This window comes from Hirundo rustica, chromosome 20, assembly GCF_015227805.2.
Source record: "Hirundo rustica isolate bHirRus1 chromosome 20, bHirRus1.pri.v3, whole genome shotgun sequence".
NCBI classification, from domain to species: Eukaryota; Metazoa; Chordata; class Aves; order Passeriformes; family Hirundinidae; genus Hirundo; species Hirundo rustica.
Window position 1 is genome coordinate 8,807,502 of NC_053469.1, and position 16,973 is coordinate 8,824,474.

The following is a 16,973-nucleotide window of genomic DNA, read 5'->3' on the forward strand; positions in this document are numbered from 1 at the left end:
TGTTTCTGTTCTCCAGAGGGATTTGCAAGCCAAGGAAGTCTCTGGGTGTTGATCTGCCTGAGCACAGCCTCAAAATCCCAGAGGCAGCTTGGCCTGGGGAGACAATTTCATCCCCATCTGAAAGCTGCTTGGGCTGTTATTCAGATCCCTCTGTCTGCCCAGAAACCTCCTGTTTGTTTGACAACAGCCCCAAAATGCTGTTAGCAGTGAGTGCCAGCTGCACACGAACACGCTCTGGGCGCTGCAGCAGTGGCACAAGCCTGGCACTTCTGTTTGCAGAGATGCAGATTTGGGTGCAGCCTCTCTGCTGTCCTGGGGCAGATCTGCAGCAGGAACTCCTGTGCCGGTGAAGGGAACGTGGTGCAGGTGAGAGCAGGCGCCCGCTGGAGCCTCAGGCCAGGTGAGAGGCTCAGGGGGAGCCCCGATCTGCTCCTGTGTTTTGTGTGAAACACTTGTTTTGTGTTTCCCCCAAAGCAAGCCCCGGCTGGGGCGTGAAGACTTGGCCAGGTCTTCCATCTCTGGGATAACCTCCCTGCTCAGAGAATCTTCCAACTTCCCAGACGTATGGACTGAGCTGCCCTAGAATCCCAGACTGAGTTGGAAAAGACCTTAAAACTCATCTCATTCCACCCCCTGCCACGGGCAGACACCTTTCCCTACCCCAGGGTGCTCCAAGCTCCATCCACCCTGGCCCTGGACACTTCCATGCCCTCAGAGAGTGCAGATCCCAACCCTGGCACCTCCTGCCAGCCAAGGAGACAATTCCTGCCAGGGGAACATCTGTGGGTGTTGACATGAGCAGACAAAGGGCACAAAGTGCTGGCCCAGTGTAAAATCTGCTCAGAGGAGCCGAAATCTCCCTGTTTATCCATTTTCACATTTTCAGCTCTCACTGAATCCTGCAGGGACAAGAGACCGCTGTAACAACATCTCCTAAAGGCAGGGACAAACCATTGTGATCTGCCAGATCTCCCTCACAGCGTGCCCAGAGGTTATTCCGTGTCTGCCCAGCCGCAGAGACAGGGAAATCAAAGCCCAGCCTTTCCTCCCCTTTCAGTCACTGACAGCATCCAGTGCTGGCAACACCACGGGGCTGTTCCTGTTCGCTCATGTCAAATGAAACAGGGTTTAATTCCGATTCTGCCCTCAGCACACAAAAAGCTACCAAAACCCATCAATGAGAGCCCACAGTCAGCAATCACAGAGTCCCAGAATCCCACTGGAGTGGGAGAGAGTTAAGGGATGCAGAGAGAAAGAAGATGCATGGAAGTGAAGAACAGGCAAATGAGGAATAATTCCCCACAGGAGAGCTCTATCCTGACAGAAACCACCACCAAAAAGCACCAAAAGATGTGACTGGCACATCTCAGCTCCCCTCAGCTGACTTTCCAGGCTGAATTCCCACGGGATATGGATGCAGAACACAGGCCACCCACAGCTGCACAGAGCAGTGCTTTCCTCCCCAGTTTTAGCCAGGGACAGAGGGTTTAGGGGAAGATTTTCCAAGGGAATTCCCACTTTTGGAAGTCTAGCTGAGCAAACCCCACATGTTGCTGCAAACAGGCACCTGGAAGAGGCTCTCCCCACCCCACCTCCTCCCTGCACTTCCCCCTGCGCTGCCATCTTCTCCATCCCAGTATCCAAACTGGCCAAACAGGTAACTCAGACACCTCCAGGGGATTGGGATTCCCAATCTGAGCACCCAGCAAGGGGCAGAAAGGGGGATTTGAGCTGTTCATCAGGGATGGGCAGCCCAGGATGTAGAGGCTGTGATGGGATGAGTGCCTGTGTCCCCTCCGGTGACAAACTGGGATTCAGCTCCCTTTGGACAGCGCTTGAGGAGCTCTTGCCCTGCCAAGGTGAGCTGCAGCTTGCACCTTCCAGTTGCACATTTCTTGGCCATTAAAAAAAAGCCATAAATTAAGAGAGAAATGCCTCAGAACCTGGCAGCAGCCAAAGCCACCTGAGACCCTCCCAAAAGCAGGGGAAATTCCTGTCATGGAAGCCCCTGGCTTGAGAAAAATCTGTTCTTTAAATGAATATCTGGCACATCTGGAGAGCGCCTGCTGAGGATGGAGCAGCTGGAAGAAAAGAACTGATCCATCTTGGATCCAAAACTACTTTGCCACCACGGCTGGGATGGTGAGGGAGGGGCTGGGCGGGACATTGCTCACCCCACATCCCAAATCAACGCCCCAAATCACCGTGGGAACCCAGAGGAGCCAGGGAATCAGCCAGACACTGGCACAGCCAGGAGGGATTGGATCCTTGAACACTGTCTGGTGCATTTTCCCAATGCCACAAATGCAGCCAAAAGGCTGAAACTGCAAACAAAATCTTATTATTAATGTTTTTCCTCTCAGCATTACAAAATCACCTTAGAGATAAAAATATCTCCTTGTGCAGAGTGTGAAATTTCAAGCCTTTCCAGGCTACTTTCAAATTTTATCTGCATTTCATTCCTCTCCATTTCTAGAGGATCAATTTAAAAGGATTCCAATTGAAATTGGTAACATTGCTTAAACTCAATATATTCTGCTTGACCCAAAAATTCTCCTTGAAGAATTCAATCAAGAACTTCTGATTTTCATCCCGAACCAGGCTACCAGAGAAAAATCTCAACTTTTCTCAACGACTTAGGGACAAGAACGTAAGTTAAAAAAAAAAACCAAAATACAACAAGAACAACAAAAAAAACCCCCACTTTCCCTCCATTTTTTGCTGTTTCTTCTGCCTGAAGTTGTGCTTCAAGGCTGTGTCAGAGCAGTGGCTCAGAGTTTGAAACAGGATGAAAAAAAATTGAGAGGAAAAGGGGAAAACGAAACATCAACCAACCAAAAAAATCCCAACAATAGAAATACCCGAACCAAAACAAACAGAAAAAAAAACATCTCTAATTTGGATAATTTCCCATCTTTCTGGAGCCCAGAAGGAAATTTTATGAGCCTGCTGCTCCTTCCCTGCACTGATCAAGAACGCGCATCACTTGGGACGCGCCGGGAATCGCCAGCCACGGCCCAGGGGCGCTCGGGTGAATCAATGACGGGCAGCAGGAAAGAAAAAAAAAAAGAAAAAGGTGGAAATCCTTCCCAGGTGTCCTGAGCTGCCAGGAAAGGGCTGCCCTGCCCAGCCCCGCTCCCTCCGCTCCGCGGCGGCTGAGGAAGCGCAGCCGGCAGCAGGTGGAGTCCCCGCTCCGCGCCTGGGGATCCCTCCCGCAGCCCCGGGTTTTAATTAGCGGATTTGGAGCTCGTTAAAGCTTCCGCAGGAGAGGGCCCCAGAGGCAGGAGCCTCGCCGCTGTCTCCGGAGTCTCCTAATTAACGCCGTGCTGATAACGAGGGGCTGATTAGAGGCGGGGTCGGGAGGCAGCGCTCGGTGCGCGGGGTCCGGGCGCGGTCAGGAGGCGGCCCCGGCGCTGCTTTAATTGCTAATTAACAAAGGCAGCGCTAACGAGGGGCCAAATCTCTGTGACAGGAATAAATCCCCTTCCAGCTTTGCTCAGGAACTCCTTGGACAACGGCCCAAAAGGCAGGGAAAGTGTCGGAGGATTAGGGGGAAAATCCATCCCGGGATCAAAGGTGTCTTGCTGGCTCCCAGCCTGACCCAGGAAAAGCTGAAGCGCCCTAAATCCTCTTCCCTGGCACATTTACCCAGAGGCAGCAGGAAGAGGAGCACACAGTGCCTGGAAAACTACTGGCACCCCGATGGATTTGAATTATTAAGAGCACCCCATCAGCCTCTGGGACAGGAACTGCTCTGGGAATGATCCCCAGGCAGGAATAAACTGGGGACAGTGGAGGGCTGCTGTGGGAAATGAGGTCGAGTCTGGTGAATAAATTATTTGCTATGAATAATTCACCCCGACCTAGTTGGAACGATTCTACTCTGGTTTAATTCTGCTGGCTTCGGAGAGGCTCTCCATGGCCTTCATCCCTCTCGCCGTGTCCTGGTGGAGCAGCACAGCTCTGAGATCATCCCAGGAACCCCAGAATCCCAGGATGGGTTGGGTTGGAAGGACCTCAGAGCTCATCCCAGTTGCACCGTGCCACGGGCAAGGACAGTGAGCAAATCCTCACACACCACAGTGAAGTCAAAGAGGTTTTCTTCCCCCTTTTCATCTGCTGGGATAGAAAAGACTAAAATTCATGGAATCGCAGGATCATTTAGGATGGAGAAGACCTCCAAGAGCATTGAGTCCAAACACTGCAAGGTCACCCGTGTCCCCAAGCGCCACATCCACATCTGCAGGGTTTTAAATCCCTCCAGCGGTGGAGATTCCACCACTGCCCTGAGCAGCCTCTTCCAGGGCTTGAAACCTTTCTGTGAAGAAATTCCTGCTGCTGTCCACCCTGAGCCTCCCCTGGCCCAGCCTGGGGCCGTTCCCTCTCCTCCTGTCCCTGTTCCCTGGGAGCACAGCCCGACCCCCCCGGCTGTCCCCTCCTGTCAGGAGTTGTGCAGAGACACAAGGTTCCCCCTGAGCCTCCTTTTCTCCAGGCTCAGCCTCTTCCCAGCTCCCTCAGCCTCTCCTGGTGCTCCAGCCCCTTCCCATTCCCTTCTCTGGACACTCCAGCCCCTCAGTGCCCTCCTCACTGTGAGTGGCCCAGAACTGAACCCAGGAATTTGGGGTTTTTCCAGCCTCTTCCCCCCAGCCCAGTGCAGGATAGAGCTCCCTGAGGCCCGAGCAGCGCATCCCGAGGATCCCATGCACCTGCGGGAAGCGGCAAAGCCACGCACACGGAACTGCAGAGGCTGGCCAGGCTGACCAAGGAGAACAGTTGAGAAAGGGGAACCAGAAGACAGCAGAAAGGAAGGACAGCAGCCAAGGAGGCTGCAAAGAGGGGGAAATCCAAATGAAAACCAGCGTGGATGTACTGAGATGGCAACGAAGACGTGGGGAAAACACACAGAACCTCTGAGGAGGACTGGGGAAAGTAGACATGGAAAGAAAAAGGGGGGATATGTGGGGCAGAAGAGCTTTTGCTGGACAGAACCATCAGGGGTTTCAAAAATCAGAGAGGGTGAAAACAGGGCAGAGACCAAGCCCTGGCTGCTGTTGGCACTGAGTGAGCCCCACCTGCAGGAGCAGGGGCCAATGTCCCTCTCCAGGCTCTGGGGAGGGCTCAGTGCCCGGGGGGACTTCAGTGTCCTCGTCCCCTTGGGAGTGGGTGTCATATGGGTGACACCGCTGGGGGACACCTGGCAGGAGCAGGGTGGGACATCCCACACCCCACCAGAGTCATGGGGGAAGATGCCCAGCACCAATCCATGGATGTGCAGCAGGAGAAGTGGAGGAGGGAAGGAGCAAAAACCAGTCCTAACCCATGAGGGGTTAATTTTATCAGCAGTAACTGGGTGGGAGATCAGCCCAAAGTGCAGCTTTAATCCATGGGGGAAATCCTGATCTTGTCTTAAATCCATATTTTGTAGTCCAGGGCTCTTTGATAAGGGGGAACATGAATGTGATCATCTCCAAACTCAGAGAAATCTGAGTTTTACCTAGACTGGAGCTGTGTGAACCCATCTCTGCCTGTGCTTGTGACACACAGACACAATCCAGAGGTTCCTCTGGGGATGGGGGAAAATTAACGACATCTTTAAAAAATCAGGAGTCTGGGTTATAAAAAGAAGCCATTCCTATGTACCCAGGCTCTGTGAGTTTGACTGTAGGGACAGACAAATTAAAGGAGATACCAGGAAATTCTCAGGGAAAAGCCAGGCAGAAGAAATGCCTGTGGGCACAAAGGCTGCTATGAAAACCAGCCCAAAATCTTCTTTAAAAGGTCTATTTTCACATATGATTCCTTTATCCCTTTTGTTTTCTTCCTTTTTGAATTCTAAAAGAGTTAGGGGGGGGAAAATAGTCTTATCCTTCTGGTACAGCCCCAGAGCAGATCTGGTTGCCGGCCTGCAAACACCTTTCAGCAGGACACAGCTCTCCTAAACCAATGGAAACTCACAGGTGGCAAATCCTTGGATTTTTGTGGATAATTGGTGTCTAAAATAGCTGAGACCTGGAATTTCGATCTAGTTGGGTTCCTCAAGCTCAGTTATGGTGGCCAGAAACAAATCAAATTCAAAGCAAAGCCACCTAACTGGAGAGATTTAAGGTTATGTTTCACTTTCCTTTTATTTTAAATCCTGGCACGCTGAGGATCTTGTAGGAAGATTCATCCGAACTTCTTCTTGCTGCTACGTGCCCTGAATGAATCAGACCCAGGTTTGGGTCTAGCTTGAGCCTCTTCACAAAAATCTTGGGTTTATTTGGTCTCAGTGGAAAGTCCCTCAGTACAGGAGGGGCTGTTGTGATGTGGATCCATTGGAGTGAGTTTTGGGGTTTGGGGGTGGCTGGAGTGACACCGACAACCAAAAAATCCTGTTGGGCTTGATGGATTCTCAACCACACCAGGGATAAATGGTCCTGAGCAACCTCTCCATCTAAACCGTGAGGTTCAGCGGTGAAAATTCTGAGGAATCACCCTGGAAATGGAAGTTTCCAAGCACCCTGAGAGTTTCTGGGAGGGCAGCCTGGCCTTAACTGGGTCTGCTCCATTTCCATCTGAATTTCCACCCAGGCAGCAGCCTTTGGGAGAAAATTCATCCTGGTGGCTCAGTGAAAAAGTTTTGCCAAATCAACAATAAGCTGGAGTGATTTCTCCATCTCCCTGTCCTAAATGTTTTTTGTTAAAGTCGTTTCTTCCACGAGGGTGTTTAAGGAGCCCTTCTGGCATTGTCTCTGTTTAATTGCTTGCTCACTCCTACAGTACTGCCTACTCTAATTACTCCAATCTAATTAAGAGGAGGAAAAAACCAACATTCTACTGAAGGGTTAGTGAGACAAAGAGCCCCAGGAAGAAAAATGGGGATATAATGGGGGGCAATTTGCTCATTAGCACGGTCCCTCCCCAAATTAACCTAAATGGAAGCAGAATGAGAGAAAAGAGAGAGAAACACTGACAGAGAGAGCAGAGACGTACTTAGAAAGACAAACTGATGTGCCAGAGTTTCAAAGACCAGGAAAAAGTTACCCCCCAAAAATTATATATGTATATAAAATTAAAAAGAAAAAAAAAATCAAAAAAAAAAAATCTAAAATCTTGCTTGGAAAGCAGAGAAAGCACCAGAAACGTCCAGAAGAACAACACCAATGCCACAGAAACCCCAGTTCAGCCACGGCACAAAAAGCTGGTGGTTGGGCAGGAGCTCCTGGGGAGGGTTTCTACCTTATAGGCAACACGAGCTGGGCATTTCTTCCCAAGGCCTAGAGGTGGGGACATGTGTCTCAGCATCTCATACATGTCTGTGTAACTGATGCGCCCGCTGGGACCGCAGGGACGGAGGCAAAAGCACCAGGACACAGAAATCCACCCGGATTGAGGCGGGGATGATGGGGAAGGGGTGGGGGAAGAGGCAACACAATGGAGCAAATGAAAAGGGCGAGAGAGAGAGGGAGAGAGAAGGGAAAGCAGACAAGAAAACAAGAGATCTGGTTAATCAGATTTCTCCGGGAAACAAAACCAAACTCGGGAGGTGGGGCAGGAGAAAGGTGGCTCCGCTTCCCTTGCTGCGTTTCGACGCCCAACGTCTCCTCCTCCTGCAGGGGTGGCCGTGGCCCTGGGGAATGACTGATGTCCCCTGGGGAATGCTCGATGTCCCCTGGGGAATGCTCGATGTCCCCAGGGAGCAGGGGCGGCAGGGCTGGGTTTGGCTGGCTCTTGGCGGGGTGGGGGATGAGGGTTCCCCCATCGCCCCCCAAGTCGGGTCACCATGCCAGGGAGGGCTGGGAGGCAGAGTTATGGGGGAACACAGCCTGGCTTTCCTTCCGGGGAGCAGCACTTTGGGTTTGGGTGATGGGACAAGGGAGAAGCCAGTCGTGGGGGTTTGTGAGGGACGCACTGGGACTGCTCCCACTCCCGGCTGAGGCTGGGATTCTGCAGATTCCTGCTCCAGCAAAAGCAGAGCCCGGCCCTGGCATGAGGTGGGAAGGGGACCTGTTCCTCCCTCGCTTTTGGTGAGGCTTGTTTTTCACCAGGCCACCTCAGCTGGGATTTGGGAAAAGTCCCTCAGAGCAGCCTGTTGCTGAGGGCATCTGCCTTCAGCACACTGTGCTGGATAAATCCTGGCCTGAAAAACAAAGGGAGCAAAACAGCAAGAAAATCCCACTTCACCTTCATGTGCCTGTTGGTACTGGGAGCAGAACCGTGACAATCCCTTTTTGTTTTCCCAACGAGCTGCCTGCTTACACAGTGTGCAAATCTCTGCTGCCTGGCATCTGAGGAGACCCAGGGATGTTATTAATTAAAGCTTAACCCCCGGAAAAGCAGGATAATGTCATCATCTCTATACAAGCTGGGAAAACCCAAGCCCCTTTTGTGAGCAGGAACCTTCCCACCAGCCCGATACCCTGACAGAGATCTCAGTTCCTGTGTAAAGCTTTGATGGAGGAGAAGGAGAGAACTCACCCAGCCCAAAACATCTATTCCTGTCCCTGGTAAGCGCTGCAGAGAAATTCCCACCCAGCTTTCCCAGCCCAGAGCTGATTTCGAGGCTGCTGAGACACAGATGGGGACTGCAGCCAATGTTCACCCTGGTTCCTTCCTGCTCCTGGGCTGTGGGGTCTCCTCTGCCTCTGCAGAGCTTCTAAGCTCTGAATCCTCAGTCAGGTGTGGGAAATGCCAGGGCTGGAGTGGAGAAGGAAAGGCAGCTCCAGGCTGGCTGCTTCCAGCCTTCTCCTTCATCCTCTGTTTTCCAGGAAATTCCCTGCCTGGAACTGGGTCCCCCTGAAGCCCATCCCGTGCTGATTTCTCAGCAGGATCTGTCCCAAATCCCCACCTGGGCTCTCAAGCACAGAGAACTCTCCCTGTGCCATGAGCAGGAGCTTTCCCTGGGTGCCCACCACAACTCAGAGACATCATTTAACCCCCAGGTCATCTCTGCCCTTTCCTGAGCTGGAAAACCATTGGATCTGGGCAGAGGTGAGGGATGAGCTTCTCACGGTGCCAAAGTTGGTCACTCAACAACGCTGCAAAGCCAAACCAAACTTGCTGCTCCCCGGAAACCTTGGGATGCCGTGTCTCTCCGGGTTATATTGAAGTGCTGGGCTGCTTTTCCCCAGCACTTCCCGCCTGGAGCCGGCAGGTTGGAAGCTGGAGGGTTCCCTGTGCCATAAAACTGCCTGTCCTCAGCCAGCCGGGGGTGGGAGGAGACAGGGAAGGGATGCATGGAGGAAGAAGGAGGCAGTCAGTCAATCATTCCTTTTTTCAGGCAAGGGCTTGGTCACGTTACAGTTTCTTTTCTCCACTGGTTGCATTTGCACTCGGGGGGAGGGAAGAGGGGATAAAAAGAAACAGAACCAGGCCTAGAGATGCTGGAGGGATCTCTGAAATTCCAAACCTTGTAGGCCACCCTATGAGGGCACTTCTTTCCTAAGCCCAGGGGTGGAGCAATTACACGTAACAAATTGTACATATCCTTATAATGAATGCGGCAACTGGAAAGGAAACACCAGAGGTTATGACAGCAAAATCCAACAGGAATCAGCTTTTCCCAAGGCAAACAGGGAAAAATCAGCTTTTCCCAAGGCAAACAGGACAAGCTGGAAGGGCAAAACACGCTGAAAAGAAAGGTTAGTCTGGGAAGGAAGGAGCCACTTTAACACACAGAGAGAACTTCCAACTGCTCACACAACTTTAGATCCTTGGATTTCCCCCTGGGAAGCCTTCAGTGCCATGTGCAAGGCTTCCCAAACGTTTGGTTTCCTTTCCCACTCATGTTTTAAATCCCTGTGCCTGAGCATCAACCTCCAGACTCTGCTGCCCAGCACCCGGAGCCTGCAGGCCATGGAGAGGATTTACTTTACTGGATTATTCCTGGGATTTTATTACAGCTCTTCAGTGGATTATTCCCAGGATTCAAATGAGCTGCTTCAAAGCCTTGGGAACCTTTCCCTGCCGCTGTCACCTCCCACATAACCCCAGCAAGGCCGTTCCTGGGCAATGAGGAATTTGCCAGGAGAGCAGAACGTGGCACCTCCAGAGCTGTGTTGGGCATTGGCACTGGGAAAACCCAGCTTTCAATACCAGAAGGAGAAATCAGAGCCCTCCTGGAAGCTTTATGGTCACTATCATTAGCTCCCAACAAGAATTCCAGCTAATTAAATGCCAGGATTATATTTCTCAATCTTTTTTTTTGTGTAATTCCTAGGCCAAAAGAGCCGAACTTCCAAATTTCCTCTGAAGAAAACTGGGATGCTTTGGCCTCCCTGTATTTATTTTGGTGCATTCTGTAAAAGAAGGCTGGAATATTTCGGGAGAACTCCTTCAAATGTTGCTGCTTTTTGGGATGTGATGAATTAAGGTCTATTCAGAGCCTTCCCCAATCAAGTCCAAACTATGAATTTGAGAGCAAATGGAACCGTGCCAGTCGTGGCTCCAGGCCTAATCGTGGGTCTAAAAAGGGTTTGGTTTAACTGAGGCACCAAGTTTAGACTTTCCTTACAATCCTAGAAGGATTCTGGAAAATCAGGGTGTGGAAAACACGGCTGGACACTTCCCTGGGCTCTCCAAGAGTCCATGGAAGGCTGGAAAACCAACGGATGCTTTGCATTGGGAGATCATGGCACAAAATTAGGACCAACAGGGATCCTTCTGCAGGGTCAGAGAATTCCAGAATGGTTTGGGGTGGAAGGACCTTAAAGTCCATCCCATCCCACCCCTACCACAGCAGGGACACCTTCCACTATCCCACGGTGCTCCAAGCACCTCCAGCCTGGCCTTGGACACTTCCAGGGATGGAATTCCAGCCACAACCTTTCATTTAAATCTGATTTTCCTCAGCATCCCGTTATCCCAGAGAGCCGAGAGCTCCCTTGGAAGCACTTGCAGCTCCTCCTGAGTGTTTTGGGGGACAGCTGATGGCAGTGGGATGGCCAGAGCGATGTTCCCAGTATCTCCGTGGGCTGGGAGAGGAGTAAAACAGATAAAGAACTCACTTTCTGTGCATTGAACAAATAAAACCTCCTAGAAATCCAATTATCTTTTCTTTCCCAGCTCATCCTTAAATCCTGTTTTCACTCCTTTCATAATTAACTCCCGCCAAGCCACCCTGTGCTCCCCATTTCTCTCAGTCCCTCTCTTTTATTGTGAGCTCAAGGCTTTTGCCACCCCTAAATCCAGCAGTTTTCCCATACTCCCCCTTAGGGAGTGTGGCACAGCTGGAATAACAGCTCCTAACTGCCTCTTTTCTTCCTTTTCAATGTTTTTCCCCAGGAAAGCTCCCAGGGAGTTGGATTTTGTAAAAAAAACCAAAGGTAAAATCAGAAATAGGGGTAAAATACACATTAAGTTGTGTTTAAAATATTATCTATATAATAAAAATATAACAATTGTGGAACACCTTTCATTGAGGGTCTCAAGCTAAGGGAAGTGGATAAAAACTTTAATTCCCTTTGCCTTGGGATAATCAAGGAAGAGACCTTGGGAGAGGTGATCAGTGAGTGACCACGTTCAGCTCAAATCATGGAATAATCAAATCATAAAATCAGTTGGGTTGAAAAAGACCTCTAAGATCAGAAAGGTCTTAAATCAAAATTATTGAAAGACCAGTTCTGGCTTCAAGTGTGAAAGATTTTAGTCCCACTTCTGAAAACGTGATTTCAGTGGAACTGTTCACACTCAATAACTTCCCACCAGAGTGGAAAGGGAACAGGGTTAGAGAAGAGGAAAAAAAACCAAAATCGAAACAAAACCAGAATTAGTATCTTTCTGTCTGACATTTTCTGCATTAGCAGCTCTGGGAGTGGAAAGGTTTTGGCCCCTGGGTGACTCAGAGTTAACAGAGCGAGAAATCTTCCTGTAAACTCCATGCTGGTGCCTCGTCTGGGTGGAAAGTTCCAGAATATGAACATTAAAAATCCCCATTGTGCCAATTTTTTCCCTTGCAGGTGTGTTCCTCCACCCACAGATGTAGAGCCAAGGCTGTTTTTCTACGGAGCAACCAGGCACTCCTGAGTTTTCAGCCTCATTGAGATTTTCTAGTGGGAAGAGACAGGATTGGATTGGAGAAAAGGGAAAAGGAAAAGCTATTTATGCCTGCTAAATCCCCACAAAGATTTTGCTGTGTCACAGAGCTCGTGGGGATAAAAATCTGCCTGGAGATTACAAGCTGGTAGTAAGTGTGGAGTAAATATTCAGGTTGGTAGTAGGGGTGGCTTGGAGCAGTTAAAATCCCCCACAGTTCAGAGAAAGGCAGGGTTTTGGAACAAATTTCCATTTAAAGTTGGGCTAAATCATTTTAAGTGAGATTTTAAAGCAGTTTAATTGCATCCTGGCAGGGAGTTTGAGATGTTGATTATCCAAACCCTCCCTGCCTCTGTCTCTGCTGAAGAGAAACAAGAAAAGAAAAGATTGGAGGAGCTGGAGGCATCACAAATCCAGAGGAGGTTCATGACATGGGAACTCACGGGGAGGAAAAAGGGATCCAAAATTAGGAGAGCTTTAAATTAACAAAGAGTCTCCCAACAGGCAAATTCCAGAATAGAACATTGAGGGAATTATTGGAACCCGGGACAGAGCATCCGGAAATGAGAACAACCCCGTCACCAGGGCTGCGGTGCAGCAATGCAGAAAAGCAATTTATTAAATCAGTCCTGCTCCAGAAGTGGTCATTGGCCATTCCCTCAGTTTAAAAAAATTCCTTGTTTTGGGGTCTGTGCTGCTGCTCCACTGCCTAAGCCCAGTGTGCAGGTCTCCCTGTGTCTTGGAAGAACTAAAATTAATAATCAAAGCCCTAAAATAAACATCTCATTGTCCAGTGTGTGAAGGCCATCCCCTCCTTTAACCCATCCATAAATCAGGAATATTTTAGCAGAGAATTAAATATAATATAAGAATTAAACACTTCCAAGTTTCATTTTATCCTGATCATTTTGCACATCTTACAACCTCAACTGCAACTAAATATTACTGAAAAAGGCCAAAATTCCCACCCAGTGTTTGATGTCATTACAAGGAGGCTTCCAGGATAAAAATGTTGTGTTTAATGAGGGAAGGCTGTTTGAGAAAATCCCGTCTTTTCAGGAAACCACCCTAACGTTGAGGAGCATCACATCATTCCCTGTGGGAGCGGGTGGGATGCTGGAAGCAGAGCCTGCAGGACCTGACTCAGGCATCTGGGAAACCACCAAGGTGGATCTCAATTAGAAAAAAGCTGCACAAATGAGGTGTGAGCCTCTCCCACTCCCTCAAGTGCTGCCAGAGGTTTGGGATTTTCATCTCTGAATGGGATTCGGGAACCAAAAGCTCCTTTTGGAAGTGCTAAATCGCTTTCTCCATGGCCATTTAGCCAGGCTCAGTGGAACCGAGGCTGTTAATCTGGTAATTTTTGGCCGTGCTTTGCTTCCAGGGGTTGCTGGGTCGGGTGTGCGTGAAGGAAACGCCCTTGCGGTGACACCAGGTTTGTTCCTCTCCAGCGCTCAGGGAATTGCAGCATTTAACGCCAACATTAAACTGATTTAACCACTCAAATCCTGGAGCTGTTCCCGGTAGAACGGGCTCTGAGCGTGCCCAGGTGCAGCACTGCAGCTGCAGTGTCCCCTATGTCCCTGCCCCGTGTCCCCGGTGTCCCTAAACCGGTGTCCCCGGTGTCCCTGCCCTGTCACCCTCGTTTTTCTGAGTTTTTTAAAGCCTTTTGATTGTTCATAAAATGGAGTCAGACTTTTTAGCTACTGTACAATATTAGGAGCAGTTTCTACTTTTTTCTCACAAATGTAACATAAACAAATCCTTTGTTTTTCATTCTCTGTCCTTTGTTTGCATGTTTCTAACCTAAAAACAATTGTAACTGACAGCTGGTTTGGCCACTGAGGCTGAGGGGTGAAAACTCCAGAAGCCAATCCACAGCCAGACCCACAAATGTATAAAAAGTAAGAAATAAACAGGCAGAGGGGCTCTGGGCTTGGCTCAGACTTGAGCTCGCTCGGAGGAACCCTCTGCCCTGTGAAAATCTGTCGTCTCCGTGTGATTGCTTTGCGTGTCCCGACCACACTGCCCGGTGTCCCCCCTGTCCCTGCCCCGTGTCCCCGGTGTCCCAGCACGTACCAGGCTGCGGGGTCGTACTCAGCCCACACCCGGACAAACTCGTCCAGGTGATGCGGCCCGAGGATGGAGGAGTCCCGGGTCAGGTACTCGAAATTGTCCATGATCACAGCCACAAACAGGTTCAGCATCTGCGGGGAGGGAGAGGGAAAGGGGGAAAGGAGAAGGGAAGGGAAATGGGAAGAAGAAGGGAGGGTAAAGAGGAAGGGGAATGGGAATTTTAAAAATTAAAACCTGGAAGAGAAGCACATGTGATTCCCATAACTGGATGTTTCTACACGGAGCAGCCTCACGCCAGGAGGAAACTCTCTGAACAGAGCCCTGGATCCCTGGGAATGCCACTGCTGCCTCCTCCTCTCCTGCCCGCTGGAGGGGACGGCATTTTTCCACATCCCCGTCATTGGTGCTGCCTCCAGGATGATCCAGCCCGGATCCCAGCTGGATCAGCCCCTCTCCCTTCCCTTCTCCCCCAACCAGAATATGGAAACTGTTCCAGCACTTCCAGATCAAGGCACACCAATACGAGAACAGGAAATCCCATTCTCCAGCCAGAATGTGCTATTATAGACTCATAACAATTCCAGCCCTCAAAGGTCCCCAGGAAGATGAGGGCAGGACGCAGAAAAGGCTCCTGTCCCTAACAGCCACCAGCAAGAGCCTGGAAACGCCTCTGGCACATAAAATTCTCCTGTTATTAAAGGCAACAGAAAAGTCACGAGGATTTCCATGGGAAAAGATGAATGTGCAGACTGGAGAGCAGGAGGACAGCAGGGTGTCCAGGATGCTGGGTAAAGCCCCAGGATCTCAAACTTTCAATTTCTATTGTTTTAATATACATTTCAATTTCTATTTTTCTCTCTCCTGTTTATCCTTAACTTCCATTTGATATTTCTCAGCCTAAATTTCAATTTATATTTTTCTCCAGCAAATGACAGGAGGAAAATTCTGTCAAGCAGCACATCCACAAAGAGCCAGAAAAACCATTTAAACCCAAATATATGATCCAAACCCCCTCGATCTACGGGGTGATGTCGAACGAACCATAAAAATGTGCCCTCCTGACAAGGCTGGGGCTCTGCAAAGCTTTAATTGCTCATGGGGAAGCAATGAAGTGCTAAATGTATTTTTAAAAATCAGTTGCAGTCCTGTCCTGTAGCAGTTCAGCTGTGTGGCTTTGTCTGGTTTTGGGTTTTTGCTCCTTGAAGGGCTCTCCCCTCTCCTGGTCCCATTTCCCAGGATTTTCTGGGATTGCTGGGGACAAAGCTCACACAGAGCAGGATTTGCACAGAGCTGCTCCAGCCTCCAGTTCTGCTGGCACTTCTTGAGTGGGACAACTGACAAACCCAGGGACTCTGGGGAGGATGTGTTGGTTGTTCTTCTTTTGTTTCTTTTTGGGGTTTTTTATGGGTTTTGGAGGCTTTTGTTTTCTTTTGTTTGGGTTAATTTTTTTTAATTTTTTTTTAATAAGCTTCAGAAGAGAACGGCTGATGTTGGGTTAGAAATTTGTACAAGAGAAAAATTTGGGTTTAAAGCCCAGAATGCTGAAGGAATCAATAAACGGAGCATTGACTTTGGATAAGCTTTCAGGGCTGCAGGTTTTTTAATATGGGTGCAAGAAATAATCCACAAGTAGTTAGAAGAACAACAGCAGCCACACAAAGGATCTTGGTGAGCGGGGGGTTGAAGTTGGTGTGTCCATATCCAACCCCCAACTTCCACATGGAGCTCCTTTTCCTGCTGGAGGGGTTCTGAGGACAGCAGGGATTGGCTGCACAGAGCACCAAATGTGGGATTTTATAGCAAACCCCTGGAACGGAGCGAAGGCTCCGTGCGCTGCGTTTGGAACATCGCAGAGCTCTCAGCCCATCCTGCCTGAGCTTTGACCGGGTCCCTGTCCCTGCCTTTGCATTGCTCTGTCCCAGCAGGGCTGGGAGGTGACCCAAGGAGCAGGGAGGAGGTTGTGAATGCTCAGGAGAGCACTGGCACTGATCACTGATGATTTTAGCTTTGATATTTTTCATCTATTTGTAATCCTGCAGTTCTTTAGTGTAGAACTCCAAACCCCACACACAGTGGGAGCTGCTGCTCTCCCATTTTGGTCACACACAACAATTCCTCTCCAGGCTGGGGATCAAGGACGCCTCATTGCCTCAGGCCCTGAGAGATGGAAACAAAAGTGAGTTGGGGGAGCAAACTGGGGGTAAATGACTTCATTACCTGAAGCTGTAATTGGGAGATGAACCCCCAATCTGCAAATGGACCAAACTTACAAAAGTGTGCAAACCTGTGGTCCATTTCTGGGGGGCTTCATCTGCCCTAAATGCACCTGGAGGCCCTTCAGTAAATATACCTGCTTTTTATTATCTTAATCTTGTCTGGCCTCTGTTTTCAGGGAGCCCCAAAAGGCATCAGCACCTCATAGAGCTCAGCCCCACAACAGCCACAGGGACAAACCAAGCCCAGCAGCTCCGAGTGTTTTCATGTCTAAAGCTTTTATAGCAGGAAAAAAAAAAAAAAAAAAAAGTGATTTTTGCATTTGTTTGTCAAACAGATGATCCTCATGGGCTGCTTCCACCTCAGCAGATCCTGGTATTCTGTGAGATGAGTGTGATGCTCCCAGGAAACGCTGCTGAACTTGGACATTGTCCCGCTGCCCTCCCCAGTGCCCTTCTTCAAAGGGATGGTATAAATCAAGACAAACCCGATTAACGCTTAATTCCAAATATTAGAACCCCCTGTGAGAAGAAAGATAAACCCTCTGCCTTTAATGACTAAATGATCTCTTTGGGGATTTTATCGGCAGGATGATAAATGGGGTTTAGCAAAGCTGGCGTGGTGGCGTCTGAATTATAACTGGGGGTGAGGAGGAGGCACAGGCGTGGGGA

General features: G+C 49.6%; 1 protein-coding gene across 11 annotated transcripts in view; it reads right to left on the reverse strand.

Annotated features, from left to right (window-relative positions):
• Positions 1-16,973, reverse strand: part of CACNA1B (calcium voltage-gated channel subunit alpha1 B) — a 291,532-nt gene that overhangs the window by 18,794 nt on the left and 255,765 nt on the right. For all 11 annotated transcript variants that reach the window (XM_058423110.1, XM_058423105.1, XM_058423109.1 and 8 more), the window contains 2 exons: positions 14,092-14,219; positions 7,219-7,315 (listed from right to left, as the gene is read on the reverse strand). In XM_058423110.1, coding sequence (XP_058279093.1) covers positions 7,219-7,315; positions 14,092-14,219 — 225 coding nt within the window. The remainder of the gene's footprint in view (positions 1-7,218; positions 7,316-14,091; positions 14,220-16,973) is intronic.